Here is a 20,169-nt window from a genome sequence, read left to right as displayed (position 1 = left end):
TTACTAAGTTATCAACCACTAGTATCACTTAAGTACCTAATAAGATTATAACTGGAAATCTTAAGTGCATGAGCTATTTTCAATTTAGGAAGCCTAAGAGTTGGAGAGGATCATATTCATCCATATTGCCTTTTGGCATAAAAGGAACAGGATTTGGTTCAATAAAATCTGTGATTTTGGTATTTAGTTTTCATAATATAGTGAAATAAAATAGTTGCAGTTGACCTAACCCTGTAGACACTTTATAGCACCTTTTATTTAGATATTATACTTCCTGATAAGCAGAGATTATGAAACAGTGACCCATTAAAGACAGAGAAGTTCCTATAAAAACCCCAAGTGATAGTTTAAGATATCCTGCACACACAGTTGTAGGAGTTATTCCAGGTATTATTTTTGCTTTCAGGAAAAGAAAACTGACAAGAAGAGCATGGCAGACTGGGGATATGATGCCAAAAATGGTAAGATTACTTCATTTCCTATGAAACAAAGTTTTTAACTTACTCCTCTTTTAAATCCAAGGTTAAGCATTTAACATAACTGAATTGGCAGAGGCTAATGGTTTGCTTTGCCAGTTCTGAATAACAACAATATCTTTGTAAGTTTATTTAGCAGATGATCTTTGGGTAAAGTATCTGCAAAATGTATTTGATATGTACATATTAGAAATATCTTCCTCAAAAGTGAAATAGGCTGTGCATATATATTTATATTTTTAGTGTTAACAAATATATTGTTATGTTGAAAAAAATTCTCTTGAGAATTTTCATTATGGTAAACAAAATGCAATTTAACACATCTAAATAAATCATTCTATAAAATTTTAATTGGATGCATGTTTGTCCTGGTAGGTCCCGAGCAATGGAGCAAGACGTATCCCATTGCTAATGGAAATAAACAATCTCCTATTGATATCAAAACCAGTGAAGTCAAGCATGACACTTCTCTGAAACCTCTCAGTGTCTCCTACAATCCAGCCAATGCCAAAGATATAATCAATGTGGGACATTCTTTCCATGTAACTTTTGAGGAGAATACCCAGTCAGGTAAGCCCAGAAACTATTCTCTTATATTTTTTTCTTAGAATCTACCAGGAAAACTAAAATAAAGTGCTTAAGTAGCTATGCAAAACATTGCTGTAATCTAGAAGGCATTTTAGGCTTCTAAGAAATAGACTAAATAGACCTGGGAATGTGGCTTAGTGGCAGAGTGGTTGTCTAGCATGCATAAAGCCCTGGATTCAATTCCTCAGTACCACATAAACAGAAAAAGCCAGAAGCTGTGGCTCAAGTGGTAGAGTGCTAGCCTTGAGCAAAAAAAGCTCGGAGACATTGTCCAGGCCCTGAGTTCAAACTCCCGACAAGGAAGAGTGGGGGAGGGGAGAGGGGAGATGAGAAAAAGAAGAGGGAGGGAGGGAAGGAAGGAAGGAAGAAGGAAGGAAGGAAGGAAGGAAGGAAGGAAGGAAGGAAGGAAGGATGGAAGGAAGGAAGGAAGGAAGGAAGGAAGGAAGGAAGGAAGGAAGGAAGGAAGGAAGGAAGGAAGAAAGGAATTGCCTAAATTGTAGAGATGGTTTTCAAAACTCCTGTGTCTTCCTTCATCTCATCTTCCTAGTGCCTCCCTCTCATGTGGCCATTTCACAATCTTCACACTTAATTCTCTCATCTCTTCTCTTCTCCTCTCTCTCAGGAGTAAGGAGTGTTTCTTCACAAAGCTCTGTTAAGCAAATGAAAACAGAAAAAAGTAAAAACATTGTTATCAGAATGAGGGTGAATGAGCATAGTGAGGAGCAGAAAGAGGGGTGACTGAATCATTCTCACATAAACAGTTACTGAATATTTTGTTAACAATTCCAGACTACAGTTTGACTGACATAAAAGGTCAAACTTATTTGACAAACTTGTTTTAGCCAAATTTTAGGCATCTCAGGGTTCTTTCTTCTTTTTTAGTACTAGATTAAGGCTCATGTTAAGTGTGTGTAAGTAAATATATGGTTGGACAGACTCAAAATAACAGGTCATTTCGATGTAAGCTCTTTGGGAGTGGGGGAATGGAGTGATGTTACCTTACTGGGGTTTAAACACAAGGCCTCATGCTCTCACTTAGCTTTTCTGCTCAAGTCTAGCACTCTACCACTTGAGCCACACCTCCACTTCTGGCTTTCTGGTGGTTAATTGCAGAAAAAAGTGTGTGTGTGCAGAAGGGTACTAGGGTTTGAACTCAGAGCATGGGACTTGCTAATCTGACATTCTTTCATTTGTGCTTCTCCTCCAGTCCTGCCTCTGGCTGGTTATTTCAGACAGAGCCTTGTTAATTTTTCTGCCCTGGTTGGCCTCCAACTATGATCCTCTCCAGATTGAAGTCTCCTGAGTTTTCTTGAATTATAGACTTGAGTCACCAGCGCACAACTCAAGTATACATTTTTAAAAGACCTTTCCTCATAAGCAGTGGTCTTTTGGTCCTTAGCATTCTCAACAAGATTGTTAAGATATACTGCTGTATATTACATACAAAAATATGTGATGAGGATTCTGTTACCCAAAATAAGCTACTATTGATCTTGTTGCCCATTACCCACGTTCTTTGTTGAAAAACTGAACAAACGTGCACACCAAAGGAAATGCAAAGAAAACCTTGTATGCACATAATTAGTTCACTTGGCAATGTGCTTTCATGGTAGACACAGGTAAAGTTGTGTGTCCCTCGTAGACTTCGCTACAATGCATCATACATACAAATATCATCTTCATGGATGAAAGATCAGAAGGCCAAGACAAAAACTTTGGCTCTGGTGTTTATTTTCATGGCTATTTGGCACAGTAGTGTTGGTTTATATGAAATGCAAAGATAGGCCAGAATTTATGAGCTAATTAAGACCTCCCTTGTCTTCCAGTGCTGAAAGGCGGTCCACTGTCTGAAAGTTACAGGCTCATTCAGTTCCATTTCCACTGGGGCAGTACCAATGACTATGGTTCTGAGCACACCGTGGATGGAGTCAAATATGCTGCTGAGGTAATGTGAATTATTAAGTGACAAATATACCAATACTCCAAGAAACAGCTCAGTTACTATGTAAGTCACTATCTGAATGGCCCAAAAGGTATGATCATGCCAGTTTCTGTAAAGATTCCCAGGCTCAATTAAACTCAAACACAGAGACAAAAATGTTAACCATTCAAGGGAAATTTTTCGCATGGGAAAAGACAAAGCTAGAGCAACATCCTTAGTTCAAGATTTCCCTGAAAATGCCTCAAAAATTACTGCCTTAGCATAAAGTTAGCTTGAATGGCTGGATCTGCTTTCCCTTAAATGGACACATTTACCCAAATGGACACACCCACTATTCTCTTTTGATCTAAACATAAAGCTTAAGTGTGGCCAGGAAAAAAACTTAGTAAGACAAAGGGCTCAGATTTAATCAGCAATGGTTACACCTGCATTTCCACAGAAAAGCTGACCACACATGCATCAAACTCCATAGGAAGTCTGGAAGATGTAAAGGAGAGAGTCTTTGTTTTTTTATCTGCTTAAATAGAAATTACAAGTGTAACCATAAAAAGTTACCTTTTTAGCTTTTCTTTGGTAAAATGAACTCCATAGTACATCTAGTTTTGAAATTTGCTTTTTTCCACTTACCAATTTATCATAATCATTTTTATTGAGTCAGAAGATTTAATTCTGCTTATTTTGAAAATATCTGTATAGAATTTCAACTGCATAACTCATCTCTACTGGTCAGTAATTATAATGTCTTCTGATTTTATTCAATAGAGTTTTTATTTCTCTAGAATGCTGTAATAAATATATCATACTTGTATATTATGTGCCAATGTAATAAATATGTAGTATAAATTGTCCACAAGAGATATTGCTAGGTTATAAAATATATGTATTACATTGTGAGGCAGGATTAAGGAACTATATTTAAATATAACTTGCTTTATGTTATATAGCAAACATTAAGTAATGCCTTTCAATGCTATCGTGGTCTATTCAATGTTTATTTCCAGTAAACTAAAATCAGCTGAGCAGGAAGTCTATATTAATATTGTTTTTTGAATGATACTTGGTAGTAACCAAAAAAATAAATAAGCTATTCCCTGACATAAATTGAGAAAAATAAAAACAATCCATATTAGTGATAAGCAATACTTAGACACAGAGTTTAATATTCTATTTAATTCAATGAATTTACATGAGATTACACATCAGATTCTACAGCTAACTAGCTCCTCAGCCAACTCCTGGGACTTGAATCAAAGTTGTGCCTACTTATAAGTGATACAACTTTGGGTATATCACTATGCTTCTGTCATCTAATTATATTGTTAGATATTATAAGAATAATATCAATTTACACAATTGTTGAAAGAATGCCATGAATAAACCCATAAAAAGCCCACTTAAGCCAGCTCCTTTTACATAGTGCTTAGTAATATTACTATCATTTCTTCAGATAAGACACAAGCAAGGATTGTGTTTAATAAATATAATAGTAAATTGCAGTATAAATATTCACAAAATACCATTGGAAAATAGCCGTAAAATACTCAGTTTAGAGCAGGCACAGCCGAGCACTGGTGGCTCACGCCTGTAATCCTAGCTACTCAGGAGGCTGAGATCTGAGGATCACGGTTCAAAGCCAACCCCGGGCAGGAAAGACCGTGAGACTCCTATCTCCAATAAACCACCAGAAAACCAGAAGTGGCTCTGTGGCTCAAGTGGTAGAGTTCTCGCCTTGAGCTGAAGAGCTGAGGGACAGCGCCCAGGCTTAGAGTTCAAGTCCCACGACCGACAAAAAAAAAAAAAAGAGCAGCCACAAAATCTAGACTGATATGGGGAGAAGAAAATACAATGTGATAATATTTCAGTTAGAAATGTAATCTCTCTTTAGAAGAACATTTCTAAATAAAATTTAATTTAGTCTCTTTTCATTAAATAATTAGTTATTGAACAATTATGGTATGGTATATTGAAACTTCTTCCAGAACTTATTTGATAAGAGGAAGAAAAACTTTGGAAGGAGGGAGGTAAAGTAACAGAAAGAAAAAAGGAAAGCAAGCAGTCAAGGAGAGAGAGAGAGAGAGAGAGAGAGAGAGAGAGAGAGAAAGAATGAAAGAAAGAAAGAAAGGAAGGAAGGAAGGAAGGAAGGAAGGAAGGAAGAAGAGAAAAGAAGGAGGGAGAGAGAGAGAGAGAGAGAAAGAATGAAAGAAAGAAAGAAAGGAAGGAAGGAAGGAAGGAAGGAAGGAAGGAAGGAAGGAAGGAAGGAAGGAAGGAAGAAGAGAAAAGAAGGAGGGAGAGAGAGAAAGAAAGAGGAAGGAAAGAAGGAAGGAAGGAAGGAAGGAAGGAAGGAAGGAAGGAAGGAAGGAAGGAAGGAAGGAAGGAAGGAAGGAAGGAAAGAAGGGAGGGAGGGAGGGAGGGAGGGAGGGAAACAGGGAGGAAGGAGAGAGAAGAAGAAAAATAGTGAGATAAAGTTAGAGGGTAGGAAGGGAGGAATTAGATGAATGGTGGTATGGAAAAAAACTGATTTGATTTAAGATAGCTGCTATACATTTAGTAATCAAAAACAAAAACAGTGCTATTTGAGGGGCATCACTGAGTTCTGTTTAAATTCAAGACAGTACTGTTATTCAAGATTATGTGGAAGAAAATTCCTGAAAAAAATCAGTGCCTAAGTAAAATCTCAAGATATGAACAAGTAAGCAGGTATGATCTATGAAATATAGATACTGGTGTAATGAATTGACAATGGTGGTACTTTTTGATTGAATAGTTAAATGAATAATGCACCTTTTCCAAGAAGAGGAAATGAAGCAGGTTTGGCATGAGAAATTAAGTTATACTTTGACCATGTTAACTTTGAGATATCTACATGGAGATATCAAAAGAGAATCAACTTTTTGATACATACTTGTCTAAATAGATCCCAAGTTCTGCCAAGAGTTTAGGATACAGATGTCATTTTGTGAAGGGCTTGAAAAGGACACTGATGTATACAACAGACAGTCCAAGATTCCCAGGCAGTCCATGAACTCTCCTTGTGAACTGAATATGAATTACTTTATGTGAAAGGAAATAAATGGCTTCTGCTTTTGTCCTAAAGTCAATCAGATTCCCTGATCTTTCCATGTGAAAGAGAGATTTTTGTCAAAGGGAGCAATATTGAACAGTGACACTGTAAGAAAGTTTTACTTATTGGTTCTGGGTGTTACAGTCTTATTTGACTGTACCTCCTTTCCCATAATGGAATCCAGCCCTTCCTACTCACTGGATAAAGTCTTAGGTTCATTTTGTCCTAACCAAAATACATCCTCAACTGTTAACCTATTTACTCTCAAAGTACCTTTGTAAAATGCCTTCTGTATCTTTTACCCATGCATAAATAATGAATCAACCATATGGTCATCTGCAGCTTCACTTAGTTCACTGGAACTCTGCCAAGTACTCTAGCTGCATTGAAGCTTCCTCGAAGCCCGATGGGCTGGCGATTCTTGGTGTTTTGATGAAGGTGAGTTATGGAGAGTTACCTAGCTCTGATAATGCTCTTTCTTCCCAATTAAGTCTCAGGATACAGCCATATAAAACAAACAACGTTTAAGGTTTTTTTAGGGAGGGAAAGGGGAAGTTCCCATTTTACTTATGATTGGCTACACATGAAAGTTTCCTCGTACTCTGGGGCCTTGTATTTCTTGTTTTCCCTCAGAGAAATTAAGTCTAGGAAGGTGTCACGGGGAAAATGGAATTTCTATTTTTCTGACTCTTCCAAATTCCTTTTTCTCTGAGTCCTTCCTGATAGACTCAGAAATTTATCAATTTAATATCTCATCACGGAAAAAAAAATACCCCTTTGTAGATTTCAATTGATTCTTAAATGAAGTAGATGGTGTGTAATTTTTCTATTAAAGAGTCACTGGTAAGTTCCATAAGAAAGTTATCATTAAATTGAATATGATTATATGAGTAAATTGGGGACAAGTAAGTAATTTTTATACTTATAATCATTTAAGTCCATCTTTATTGACCATTCTGAATATGCAAAAAATGTAATAACTCTAACTCCTGTTGCTCTGTAACTACAGACCAAAACTAAAAGGTTTGATTTTTGTAGTAAGGTTTTGCTGAATTTCTTGATTTTTTTTTTTGTCTTGTGTAGCTTGGAATACCTTGCTCCTAATTAAATGTATGCCAAGAATTTTGTTTGGTACTTCATCTATGGTTATATTTTATAATTTGCAGAATACAGGGACCCCAAAAGACATACATGAAATGAAACTTCCTCTTTTAAAGCAGAGAGAAAATAAGCTACCTCTCTTCAGTTATTTTTGTTACTTGAAAACAATAATAAAAAGTAACTAAATAGTCAATATTCTGTTGATGAAAATCTTTATTTCACACTTTGTTTTTACTCTCCAGGTTGGTCAGGCCAATCCAAAGCTGCAAAAAATACTTGATGCCCTAAGTGCAATTAAAACCAAGGTAAATAAACTAATGTGTAATTCTGAGAACAGTAATCCACAAACATATACAAGTCATGTAGTTACATATTTGAAATGGGTAGCAGGAAGGCTGGTTTAAAAGCCACCAATGTGATAGTAAGGTATTTTTAAGATATGCTAGAGTCTGAGAAACTGTGACCCAGGGACTTGTTATATGTAATTTTCATATTGTTTACTGATTGCAGGTCCACTGAAGAATAGGTTAGTCATTCAGACTTGCTTGAAAACATGTACTTAACTGTAAATGTTTTTCATTTCAAGCAGAAAGATATCTATTTTTCAGAAGTACAAAACTTTAAGAATAAAGAGTGTTCTGATATATCCTTAATCTATGCTATTGACTAACAAGGATTCCCAACTAAATTCAAAACGCAAATGGATTTTCTGAAATAGAAAACCAACATTACTTTACTGTTCTAACAGCAAGTGTTAGAACATTTGTCCATGTTTGGATGACTACCACATTCTTGTGTAAAATAAACTTGTTTTATGGCAATTCTAGAACAGGTTAGATTTTGAGTGTATTGTAAAATGAGACTGAATAGTTAAAAACTCCTTAGAATGAGTCTTTTCAAAATATGAAAAGAAGGGGCTGGGAAGGTGGCTCAGTGGTAGAGTGCTCGCCTAGCATGCATAAAGCCCTAAGCTTGATTCCTCAGCACCACATAAACTGAAAAAGCCAGAAGTGGCGCTGTCACTCAAGTGGTAGAGTGCTAGCCTTGAGCAAAAAGAAGCTCAGGGACAGCACCTGGGTCCTGAGTTAATGAAGTCATATATTACTTTTATTAGCTAAAATCTCTTGGCATAAAAGATAATAACATAATGTTGAAAAACGAACTTTACAATTTAGGCAGGGGGGAGGGGGAGGGGAGTTTAGCTGAGGAGGTGGGAGGGAAGGGATGATAGGGGAAAAACAAAGGAGGAGGCAACAATGTTGGATAAGAAATGTACTCATTACCTTGCTCATGTAACTGTAACCCCTCTGTACGGTATTTTCACAATTAAAATGTATTTTAAAAAACAATAGCATAAATATGACATATTTCATATAATGACGTGTGTACATCATTATATATAATATATATACATATATATATATATTCCCACAGGGCAAACGAGCCCCATTCCCCAATTTTGACCCCTCCACTCTCCTTCCTTCATCCCTGGATTACTGGACCTATGAAGGCTCTCTGACTCATCCCCCTCTTCATGAAAGTGTACTCTGGTTCATCTGTAAGGAGAACATCAGTGTCAGCTCAGAGCAGGTAGTGTATCAAAGGTGAATGCCTGGGGATTGGGAATGTGAATAGAAGTCGCACTTCAGTTGACACTATCAATAGGGGATATTGTTACATTAACTATGTTTTTGGAGAATCAAAAACATATGATAATACTGGTTTCACAAAGAAAATAAGAGACATGAAATTTCAAAATCCCACTATTCTTTTTTAAGCCTAATGTTGTTAGATACCCTCTAAGAATTTCAAGAGGAAAAAAAAAAAGGGCAAGGTGTGTGGCCCAAATAAGTAGAGCATAGTTCTGAATCTCCGACACAAAAGAAAAACTGTCATTGCAAATTCTACTCAAACTCTGAGAAATTGCAGCTCTCAGTATACTTTAATAATTGACAAAAATCTTCGGTTGTTTTTTTCTTCCTTTTTTGTGCTTCAGTTTTTAAATATCCAACAAAATATCATAATAATTATTGTTCATAAGGATTGTTAATCAAAAAACTATTCTTACGCAGTGTCTTACGCACTCTGTCAGCCATTTTTCATGGCAATAGCACAGGACCAACACTGGGGCCTCTTGCTAGCTGATATTTGTTGGGCACCTACTGCCAGTCAGCATTGGAGGTACTTCCCATGCATGCATGTATTTCATTTTGCCAGCAATCTGTAAAGTAGGTAGAACTGCATGGAAAGTGAGGCACCACGCTCATAAATTTCATTCACTGAGTACCCAAGATCACAAGTGAGAAATTTGGCTTTCTAACCCAGTCATCCATAATGTAAGCAAGACTGATGAGTTCAGAGGATGAAGGACTTAGGATTTCCTTCCTACCCAATGGTGAAGCCAGGACAGTTCTCATCTCAGTTTTCTATACACTGGTTGTTAATTCCCTGGAAGGAAAGTGTTTTATGTGACTTGAATAGCTTGTGATTCTCTCCACATTTCATCCTTCTAGCTGGCACAGTTCCGCAGCATTCTTTCCAGTGGGGAAGGTGAGCCTGCTGTCCCCATACTGCACAACAACCGGCCACCCCAGCCTCTGAAGGGCAGGACCGTGACAGCCTCGTTCTGATGGGCACAAGAGGTGTTTCCTCCCTCAAAAGCACAGGCTGGCTCCTGACCCAATCACCGTTAACATGATCATTGCCAAGAAACAAATGTAATTCAGTACTAGGGAGACAGCACAGCTGCAACTTAATCAGTAGAACTTAAATATATATATATATATATATATATAGGTATGTGTATATATATATGAGTTCAGTGCTTGATGCTTAACTCAACTAATAATCTATAAAATTGAATGCATTTATGTTTAAATCCAGCTTCGTCTTGTGAATTGCTTATGATGGCAATGAAATGATTTGTATCACCTATTTTTTCTCATTTTAATTGAGCTAATAAAAGTTTTATCTCTTTATTCTTGTGTGTTATTCATTCTATAAAACCTGTTAGGCTTCTACTCCATTTACATGTTTAAAAATCTTGCATACCTTGCATGAAAGAGTCATTTGCATCTAATAGAATCACCAAAGGGCAATTAAATATTAAGAATTCACTTGCTTACTCTTGAAGACAAGAGTAACATGATATGATAATAAGATGATATGATGATAAGATAAGTAAGATGATATGATCTGGATTTAGTATTATTATGTTGACTCAACATTGATAACATTAATGTTCTCGGTGATAAAAACGACACCTTTTATAGAGTACAATGATTCTTCTCAGTATTGCTTCCACTTTTTCTCTCCACATTAGGAAGGCATGTGCTTTTCTGCTGAATTCTATAACTGGTTAGTTTGTAAGAAGCAGTGGGACTTTAAAATTTGCAGGAAGAGCACAGTGACTGGTTCATAACAATGCAAAGCAGCCAATTAACTCATAGAAAATATCATGCAGTCCTTCAGTCATCTGTGCTCTTCACTTGAAACCAGTTCATTCTGAAGTTATGTCTACATGCAAAGTTATACAAATCCTTTGTACAGCATTTACTCGGTGGTTTACCTTTTGTCTCATCCAAAACAATCATGTGAGAGACCAAAGTTGACTCCAATATTCTTGTCTAATGTCACACAACTGGTCAAAACCTCTGTTTGCATAATCTAAGTTGGAAAGACCCAGCATGCTCTTCCTTGTTCTGAGGAAAACTTCTGTAAAGGATGTGTTTGTTTGGAGCCTAGTAACCAGACAAACACACTTTTTATGAAATAGTATATTTGGGGATCAAAATTTATATAAATTCCCTTTATTAGCATGTAATGAGCCCAGGTAAAACATTAGCTTTTCTCCCATAAGCACTTTGCAATAGCAGGTATTTCTTGGTATAGGTAACCCAAGTATTTATACTTGTTACCATTTAACAAGTTTGGAACATTTATACCTTTCCTGCCACCCTCAATCTGCAGGAGTCATAGATTAGATTTTAATTGTAGAGTTTTCAAAGGTCATCCTTCCAGCTAAAGAAAGAGGGATCTGAATTCATTTGCAAACTATATCTACAAAAGATGAACAAAACTTAAATAATATATGGAAACTTCTTCTGGAAAGAAAGTAAACAAATTTAGAAATAAATTTTACAGGAAGCTCTTGAAAATACTTAGTGATCTGTATGTTCTTTAAAGAGGTTAAAATGAATTTCAGGTTTATCTATGTTTGTAAGTTTTGTTGTTGTTGTTGTTTGGGTCCGGTTGTGGGGCCTGAACTCTGGGCCTGGGCGCTGTCCCTCAGCTCTTCAGCTCAAGGCTAGCGCTCTACCACTTGAGCCACAGCGCCACTTCCGGCTTTTTTCTTTTTCTTATGTGGTGCTGAGGAATCAAACCCAGGGCCTCATGCATGCAAGGCAAGCGCTCTACCACTGAGCCACCTTCCCAGCCTCTGTTTGTAAGTTTTATAATGAGTAAATGAATGAGAGGGAAAGAGGGAACAGTTTACACTAAGCAAAAGGAATGAAATGTACACATCACCTAATGTGGAAGAAATAGTTGTATTGTCAAAGCTCATAGAAGCCACAAACATCATAGACCATGATAATAACAATTTGCCTTGTGAAGGTTAAAATGTGTTTGTGACTTGAAGTATCACTATCCCACAATACTGTGAAAATTGTGAAATTTATGTAATCACTTAATCTCAATAAAATAGGACTTAAAAAACAAGAAGAGTAAAAATAGCACAGGAGATACAGGACAGCCATCAAACTTTATCCCTAAGCTTGATGCCAGCTGGGGACCATGTCTCCCTTCCTGCTTCTGCTAGAATGCAATATGTTTGAGGTACCCATGAGGTAACATGGGGGCTTTCCATACTTCTCTGAAGTAGCCGATAGGAACAGCTGTTATGGAGTAGTCCTGGATAATCTGAGAAGTCAATGCTTAGGTTTCATTGATTTAACTTGGCCCTGTGCCCTCCTCTACTGACTAACATAGAGGGTCTGAACACCCTGCAAGGATTCTGTATTTTCCCCCCCATGGTAGTTGGCAGCTAATCTTCTTTGTGACAAACCTCTGGACTTGCAGCATGAAGACAATGCTTAGTGACAGCGCCTAGCACAGGTGCAAGAGTAAAAGGTGCTATCTTCTTCTTCATAATAGCCATACTGGGTGGTGTGTAGCCCTGGCCCTGCTGGCACCTCTGTGAGTTCAGGTAGCTCAATATATTTTCTTGAACTAAACTTTAATAGCAAAGAGGAAATTGACTAAGACAACATCTTCATTATAAATGAAATCCATAGGAACATTCTTACTGGATACAAAACTTTCATACGTTATTAGCATAAATCCCAAAAGAAGATGGTAAGAAGACACAATTCAATAAAGAAATAAAATTGACTGATGCATGAAAATACTTACAATCAGAGAAATGCAAAGAAAAACAATGTTCTGTCATATAAAAATAGCAAAGGTATTAACAAATAGTATGCAATGGTACCAATGATTGCTGGGGAAAGGGAGTTAGTACAGCCTGTCTATGACTGAGTCAAAAATTGTGTTCCAGAAGAAATCTTGTTACAGAAAAATCACCATAAAAACTATAGTCTCAACATAGGAAAGAAAAGCTAAGCAGTAGAGTTTTATTTTTTTCCAATAAAGGTAGTTTATTTATTACTCTGGCTTCAAAGGCTATGTAAAATTAATTTGTTTTTTAATTAATTTGTTAGACTTATTGTTAGGCCTGCCCAGATAACAGCCCGCTCCTTCCTTCCTCATTGTGAAAGATAGCACAAAGCCTTACCAGAAATCACTTGCCTGAAACCAGTAATCACCTGACTGTCAATCACCTGACTATGAGTAGCAAAGGACCCCAGACTCCGAGGTCACCTGTATTCCTATTTAAACGGTTTATTTTTGCCCTTCTCCTCCACAAATTATACCAACATCAAATACAGTGAAAGCAGGGGTTATACCATGGGGGAGGTACATACAAAGCAACAAAGAAATTATCTTATTATGTTAGAAACAATCACATGAAAGAAAAAAAACACTTGAATACTTATCTTGGGTTTCATTTCACCTAACATCAACTTATCTGACCTAATAATGAGAAAAGCTTGGCTGAAGTCAGGAAATCAACTCCATTCATAATAGCCCCACAAAAACTAAAATACTTAGGAATTAACCAAAGAAGTGAAGGACCTCTATGATGAAAACTTTAAAAACCTAAAAAAGGAAATCAAAACAGAACTTAGAAAGTGGAAAAACCTCCCATGCTCCTGGACTGGAAGGATCAATATCGTGAAAATGGCAATACTTCCCAAGGCTATCTACAAATTCAATGTGATACCTATCAATATTCCAACCTCACTCTTCAAGGAAATAGAAGAAGCAATCCAAAAATTCACATGGAACAATAAAAGACCCCGAATAGCAAAAAACGATCCTCAACAGAAAGAACATTCCTGGAGGAATATCAATACCAAATTTGAGACTCTACTACAAAGCCATAGTAATCAAAACAGCTTGGTGCTGGCACAAGAACAGACCTCAGGACCAATGGAATAGAATTGAAAACCCAGAAATGAACCTACAGACCTATAGCCATCTAATCTTCAATAAGGGAGCTAAAAAAAAAAATAGCGTGGAAGAAAGACAGCCTCTTCAGTAAATGTTGCTGGCAAAATTGGTTAATCACTTGTAGAAAACTAAAGCTAGTTCCTTATATATCACCCTGCACCAGAATCAACTACAAATGGATCAAAGACCTCGGAGTCAAAGCAGACGCTCTGAAAACATTGCAGGATGGAATAGGAGAAACCCTAGGTCTCCTTGGCACAGGCTGAAATTTTCTTAATAGAGACCCAGAAACACAACAAATCAAAGAAAGGTTGGACAAATGGAATTGCATGAGGTCACTTCTTACACTGACCCAGTCATGCCTTCTTCAGACTGAGAGAGATTCCCCAGGCTCTGGGGTCACTTCTGCATTCCACTGTCATTACACCTCCTCCACGCCTTTCCCTATAAAAACCCTCACAACCACACGTTCCCTCCCTTTCTCTCGTCTTCTTCCCTCTCTTCTCTTTTCACTTTGCATGCCTCCACTCCGTGCGGGCCAGCAATTTGCTCTCCCCACAATAAACTCTTTTCTGCCTAAATCACCTGGCTCTCCTTTTGGAGAACTTTACCCTTACAGACTCTAAACTTATTTCTCCCTTCAAAACAAAGTTTGGAGTGCTCACATGCATTGCTATTTGCTCTCACTCTCCAGTTGGACATCACAGAGCATTGGAAAAATAAATCCGAATGTCCTCCCAAAGGAGATTTCCTCCAGCCCTGGGGTGCCCAGAGATGGCCAGGTTGGAGGGACTGTATATCACTCAGGGGTTGCTTAGCAGAGGAAAAAAAACAGTAAGATAGCACTGAATAACTCCTACTATCCATGAACTTGAAGTTTCTCTGAATTCTAATTTTTTGTTGTTGTTATTGGCCAATCCTGGGCTGGAACTAAGGGCCTGGGTGCTGTCTCTGAGCTTTGATGTTCAAAATTAGCACTCTGCCACTTGAGCCACTGCTCTACTTCTGGCTTTTTGTGGTTAATTAGAAATAAGAGTCTCACAAACTTGCCTGCCCAAGCTGTTTATGAACCACCATCCTCAGATCTCAGCTTCCTGAGTATCTAGGATTGCAGGCATATATAATCTTGGCTGGGATATGGCTTAGTGGTAGAGTGCTTGTGTAGCATGCATGAAACCCTGAGTTCAATTCCTTAGTACCACATAAAAAGAAAAAGCCAGAGTGGCATTATGGCTCATGTGGTATAGTACTAGCCTTGAGCAAAAGAAGCTCAGGGACAGTACCTATGCCCTGAGATCAAGCTCTAGGACTGGGAAAAAACACACAATCTTATTATTAAGGTACTGTACAGTGGGATTACCATCTCTTAAGTCAGGTAATGACCCTTTTTTTGGATAATGTCATACCTTCCTCTACTTTCTCCCAGTCTAATTTTTTCAGCTCAGACTCTCCCTTAGAAGACTGCTCTTTCTTCTGTAATCAAGAGTATAAGAGCTCTCAGATGAACTATGTAACATCTGTGACATCTAAGATCTGCCTCACAAAGGAAAAAAAATTGCCAGTCCAGATTTGAGATTCACAGTACACAAATTCTAGAACAGAAGAATAGTTTAACTTCAACTTGCTATTTACCCAAACAGATGTCTTCTGCCAAGCTATGAACTACAAATTTATCTGTTTTCCAGGACACAGTCAACCTGCTGAGTAAGTAACCTCTGAACATAATGAAAATGTTTGGAATCCATTATCAGCTAGTTCTCCAAAAATGAGGCATATGATAAGAAAATGATCCTATCCAGGGAGCTGCAGAAAAGCCATCTTGAGACATAAAAGAAAAAATGTCAAGTGAGGCAAGAGATGAACAATTCAATATGCCCACACTGAGAGCAAACACAGAGTTATGTGCTATAAAGAGACACCAAAAAAAAACCCATATAGACATGTAACCAAGAGCCCAATCCCAGGGGCAAGGTTAAGAAATTAGGATTCATTTGCTAGATTAAAAAAAATAAAAGTACATTATCATCTATATCGTAGGCAACTCAGGACATCCATGGACCTGTACTTGACTCAATAGCTGCTTCTGTCCAGGTTCAGAAGCAGCTATTGCAACCAGACATAGCACAAGATCAGCAGAAGTAGCAGGGTTGGCCAGGTGAGTTTCAAGCTATTGAGGTGGATAGATTTCAGAGACTAGAAGAATTGAATTTGCATCAGGTGGTCGGTCCAGTTGGCCCAACTATAAAGAGAAGACAAACATAATAAGCATAAGGAAGAAAGCCTTTTATAAAGTGATACAAAACCAACAATGTAATTCATGTTGCTTGTAGCTGCCAAAGTCCCATGTCAAGATCAACAACATTAATTATAAATCAGCTCCAAATCGGTTTTGAATGTGTACATGGAGTCAAATAGAGCAAAACAAAACAAAACAAACCTTGTTCCAGTTTAAACTTGATTTTAAAACCAGCGATTCAGCACTTTAAAAAAAAAAAAAAAACAAAGGGAACATTCTGAAAAGTTAGTCTATTTTTAAAAAATTCAAAAAAGAATGCAATTATTCTCTACAAGGCAAAAAGAATACTCTCAAAGGTAATTGTAGAGCTTTGTTACATGTACAGAAAACTTGCCAATAGGTAGTATACAGGATAATCCAGTTATCTATGACCTACTGGACCTGAGATAAACTTGAGCACAAGGAGAGAGAAGCAAAAAAACACTGGGAAGAACACAATGCTGTAACCATCATACCTTCTTCCCTAAGAACTTCTAGGGACAGGTTCTCTTTGGAGATCATCTTTGAGTAGAAGAAATGTACCTCCTTTGCAATTCAAAATACTTGTTTAAAAACAAATCCAAATTCAGTTAAACAAAGACATGGTCATTGTACGGTAAGAACAACAATCTATTATTAAAGAACTATAATGTGCCTCACCCACTCAAATTATCCCACATCCCTACCAACCTCTCTAACCTTTTCTATGTTCATGTCTATGTCCCTTTGAAAGGCACCATTGCTATGCCTAAGAAAACCACCACCTTCATGGTTGCGTCTTCATCTGCTGTTGCTCTTCTAACTATGCTTCAAATTCAAAGTTCAATCTACCCAAATTCCCCCTCTGTATAAAACCCTTGAGTTCCTTCTTGCTTTAGAATCAACTCCAAAGCAACTCCTTAATTTTGGCTTTTATGATCTTTGTCATGTGACCCAACTTACCTCTCCAGCTTCACCTCCTACCACCTCCTGCATACAAGTTGTGTTCCAGCAATGGAGACAAGTGTGTAGCTTACTAAAACATGCCACAATATCACAACCCTCCATGTCTTTGCATACTCTCAGTTGCATGACTCCTGCTGTCTTATCTCCTTCATTACTCAAGCTAATATCTGCATCATCTGATAGAGTCCTTGGTCCCTCATGTAGAGGTTGCATAGAGCTTTGGATCTAAGGGAGGAGGTGACCTAGACCACATCTTATACTTTGGATTGCTTCCTGCATCCTAATCAAGCAAAACAAATAGATTGAAGAACATATGGATACCCCTGACTCTTAGAATCCGGTGGTCAGGCTGTCACAGCAAACTTAAAACATCTGCTATCAGGATCAACGAGATTCCCAAGAAAATACCTCTCCACATCTTTTGTCCTGTATCATTGAAGGAAAAGGCAACTGCATGTGAATAGTGCAAAAGCCACAGTGAATGTTGGATGGAGACCAGTGTGGCTAAAGAGGGTTAGGAGATTTGAGACGCAGTGGGACTTCAGAAAGGCCACAGTAATCATTCTTCTCAGACAGCATATGTGCAATCTGAAATTTGCAAATAGCTTCTTGCAAAACAAACTGTTCTTCCCGAAGGAGAGTGCTGCATGTGTACTTTCGTATTTGTCTGTGTGCTGGAATTGAGAGCTGCAGAGCTGCTCATGAATTCACAGCAGCTACATGTGGCAGCTGAAGAACTTGGGGCCATTGTAAACAAGTCTTATTACAATTAAATTTATATATAAGTTGTTCTGGACATGATGTGTGACTCGTCAGTCTAGTTGGGAAGCAGATGGAAAGCAATTGCTAGAATGGGGTTTCACTGTGGTATTTCACACATTTACACAGAATGTTAATCACCCCACTCATCCCTTACTCCCCTTTTCTCCCTCCGCCCTATACTTCATTATTCAACAGGCCTCCATGAGTCTTTTCTGGGGGAAGGGACAATTAAAACACACTTTGGTATGTGTGTGCCAGACACCTGGGACTTAAATTCATGGCCTGGGTGCTGCCTCTGAACTCTTTCTCTCAAGGCTAGCTAGCACTCCAGCACTTGAGCAACAACTTCTGGCTTTTTTTTTTTTTAGTATATTTTAGTGGAGATAGGGGTCTCATGGACTTCCTGCCTGGGCTGGGAACCACGATCCTCAAATCTCAGCCTCCTGAGTAGCTAGGATTACAGGTGTGAGCCATCAGCACTTGGCTTAATATATCGTTTTAAAAGACAGTAATATAAGCCGGGAGCTGGTGGCTCACACCTGTAATCCTAGCTACTCAGGAAGCTGAGATCTGAAGATCGAGGTTCAAAGCCAGCCCGGGCAGGAAAGTCCGTAAGACTCTTAGCTCCAATAAACCACTAGAAAACCGGAAGTGGTGCTGTGGCTCAAGTGGTAGAGCGCTCGCCTTGAGCTGAAGAGCTTAGGGACAGCACCCAAGCCCAGAGTTCAAGCCCCAGGACCAACCAAAAAAAAAAGAAAAAGACAGTAATATAAAACATCCTGTCTAGAGTTTGGATACTAGTAGGAGGGAAGAAGGCAAATGGAGAGAGTAAAGGAAGAAGAATATGGTCGGAATACCTATGTGCATGTGTAGAAATTGAACAATAAAGCTTGTTGAGATTTCTTTATGAGGGTAGGATAAGAAAAAGTGACAGAGAAGATGAGTCTAATCAAGGCTCACTGTATGCATATATGGATATATCCAAATAAAATTCCATTGGTCAACTAACTGATGCTACTAAAAAGACAGGAAAAAAGTAACTTGTTTGTTTTACTTTTCAGCAGTTTGTGAATGGCCAGATATCGTGACGTGTTCCTGTAATCCCAGCTACTAAAGAGGTAGTTGCAAGAGAAACATAGAGCAAAGCCAGCTCAGATAAATGACAAGAATTTGTCTGCAAATAAGAGGACTGGAGACGTAGCTTATGGGTAGAGTGCCTGTCTAGCTAGCATAAGGCCCTGAAATCATAAATTATTTTTTCTAGTACGTGGATGAGCCATACTTTATTGAGCAAACCACTTACTTTTTGATGCTCGTATTTTATGCATAACTCTTGTGGTGATCATCGTCTACAACATGTTCTTAAATATTTGCACACTGGCTTTATTTGGCTTTTTCGGGAAACATAACAAAAAGGTAAAGGGGTAAGCACATTTTCAAGTTATTGGTGTACAACTTTTCTTGAAAGTCAAACCTAGGGGCTGTGTGAACCTCTTCTACAGTGCAAGCGTATTGTGTTCAGAGGGGACAATCTACTAAACATGGAGCCAGCAGTTGAATGAAGACCATCTGCTAATGAAAAAGTTTACATAGATATACATATATAAATGTATTTATTTCTTTTTCTGATAACTTCAGCTCTCTTCAGTGTACTTACATCTGATCCGCTGGGGGCTGACAGTGGGCTGTGACAGAGACGTGAGCGCTTGCGGCTCTTCCGATGATAGCACATTGTCATCATGGTCCCTCTATTGCCTTCCGTGAATATTCACATTTGCTGTACTTTGCATAACCTTTATAATCCTTTATAAACTGTACACTTCTTTCTTCCCTTTTTTTAAGCCATGTAACTTTTTACTCTTCAGTCTTGCCTTATTTGTTTGTTTATTCATTCGTTCATATTTATTTTGCCAGTCCTGGGGCTTGGAATCTGGGCCTTGGCTCTCTCCTTAAGCTCCTTTTGTTCAAGGCTAGCACTCTAGCACTTGAGCCACAGTGCCAATTTTGGCTTTTTCTGTGATTAATTGGAGATAAGAGTCTCATGGACTTTTCTGCCTGGGCTGGCTTTGAACCACAATCCTCAGATCTCAGCCTCCAGAGTGGCTAGGATTACAGGTATGAGCCACCGGCCCCAGGCTACTTGCCTTATTTTATATAACACACGCTTTTCCCTATTGTACAAGATTCCTCTGTCGCTGAGTCTCCTCCTTCATAATTGGCTCTTCCTAAGCAAGGAAAACACTAAAACACTAGTGACCTGGGGTATGTTGGTAAGATGTAGCAAACATGTTGGAGTGGTTTAATATGCAGGAAACAAGCAAATGGAAGGATCATATGATAGTTCTGAACTGAAACCAACACTTCCTTCCATGTCTGAAAAGGAACACTGCAATACACATTCCCCATGGTGGGCTGATGTTTATTTCTATTGGCACTCAAGGTTACC

The 20,169-nt window shown here is 38.1% G+C and overlaps 1 protein-coding gene across 1 annotated transcript in view; it reads left to right on the top strand.

Moving 5' to 3' along the window:
• Positions 1-9,936, top strand: part of Ca1 (carbonic anhydrase 1) — a 38,152-nt gene extending 28,216 nt beyond the window's left edge. Inside the window, exons 2-8 of the mRNA XM_042667305.1 lie at positions 407-461; positions 852-1,046; positions 2,891-3,009; positions 6,410-6,505; positions 7,411-7,473; positions 8,603-8,758; positions 9,682-9,936. Of these exons, the coding sequence (XP_042523239.1) occupies positions 431-461; positions 852-1,046; positions 2,891-3,009; positions 6,410-6,505; positions 7,411-7,473; positions 8,603-8,758; positions 9,682-9,798 (777 nt within the window). The 5' untranslated portion in view covers positions 407-430 and the 3' untranslated portion in view covers positions 9,799-9,936. The remainder of the gene's footprint in view (positions 1-406; positions 462-851; positions 1,047-2,890; positions 3,010-6,409; positions 6,506-7,410; positions 7,474-8,602; positions 8,759-9,681) is intronic.
• Positions 9,937-20,169: the final 10,233 nt, after the last annotated feature.

The sequence above is a fragment of the Dipodomys spectabilis genome, unplaced genomic scaffold (assembly GCF_019054845.1).
Source record: "Dipodomys spectabilis isolate Male_0828 unplaced genomic scaffold, ASM1905484v1 ptg000387l, whole genome shotgun sequence".
Taxonomy (NCBI): domain Eukaryota; kingdom Metazoa; phylum Chordata; class Mammalia; order Rodentia; family Heteromyidae; genus Dipodomys; species Dipodomys spectabilis.
Note: the sequence above shows the minus strand (reverse complement) of the source record. Positions and strands in the feature narration are given on the sequence as shown.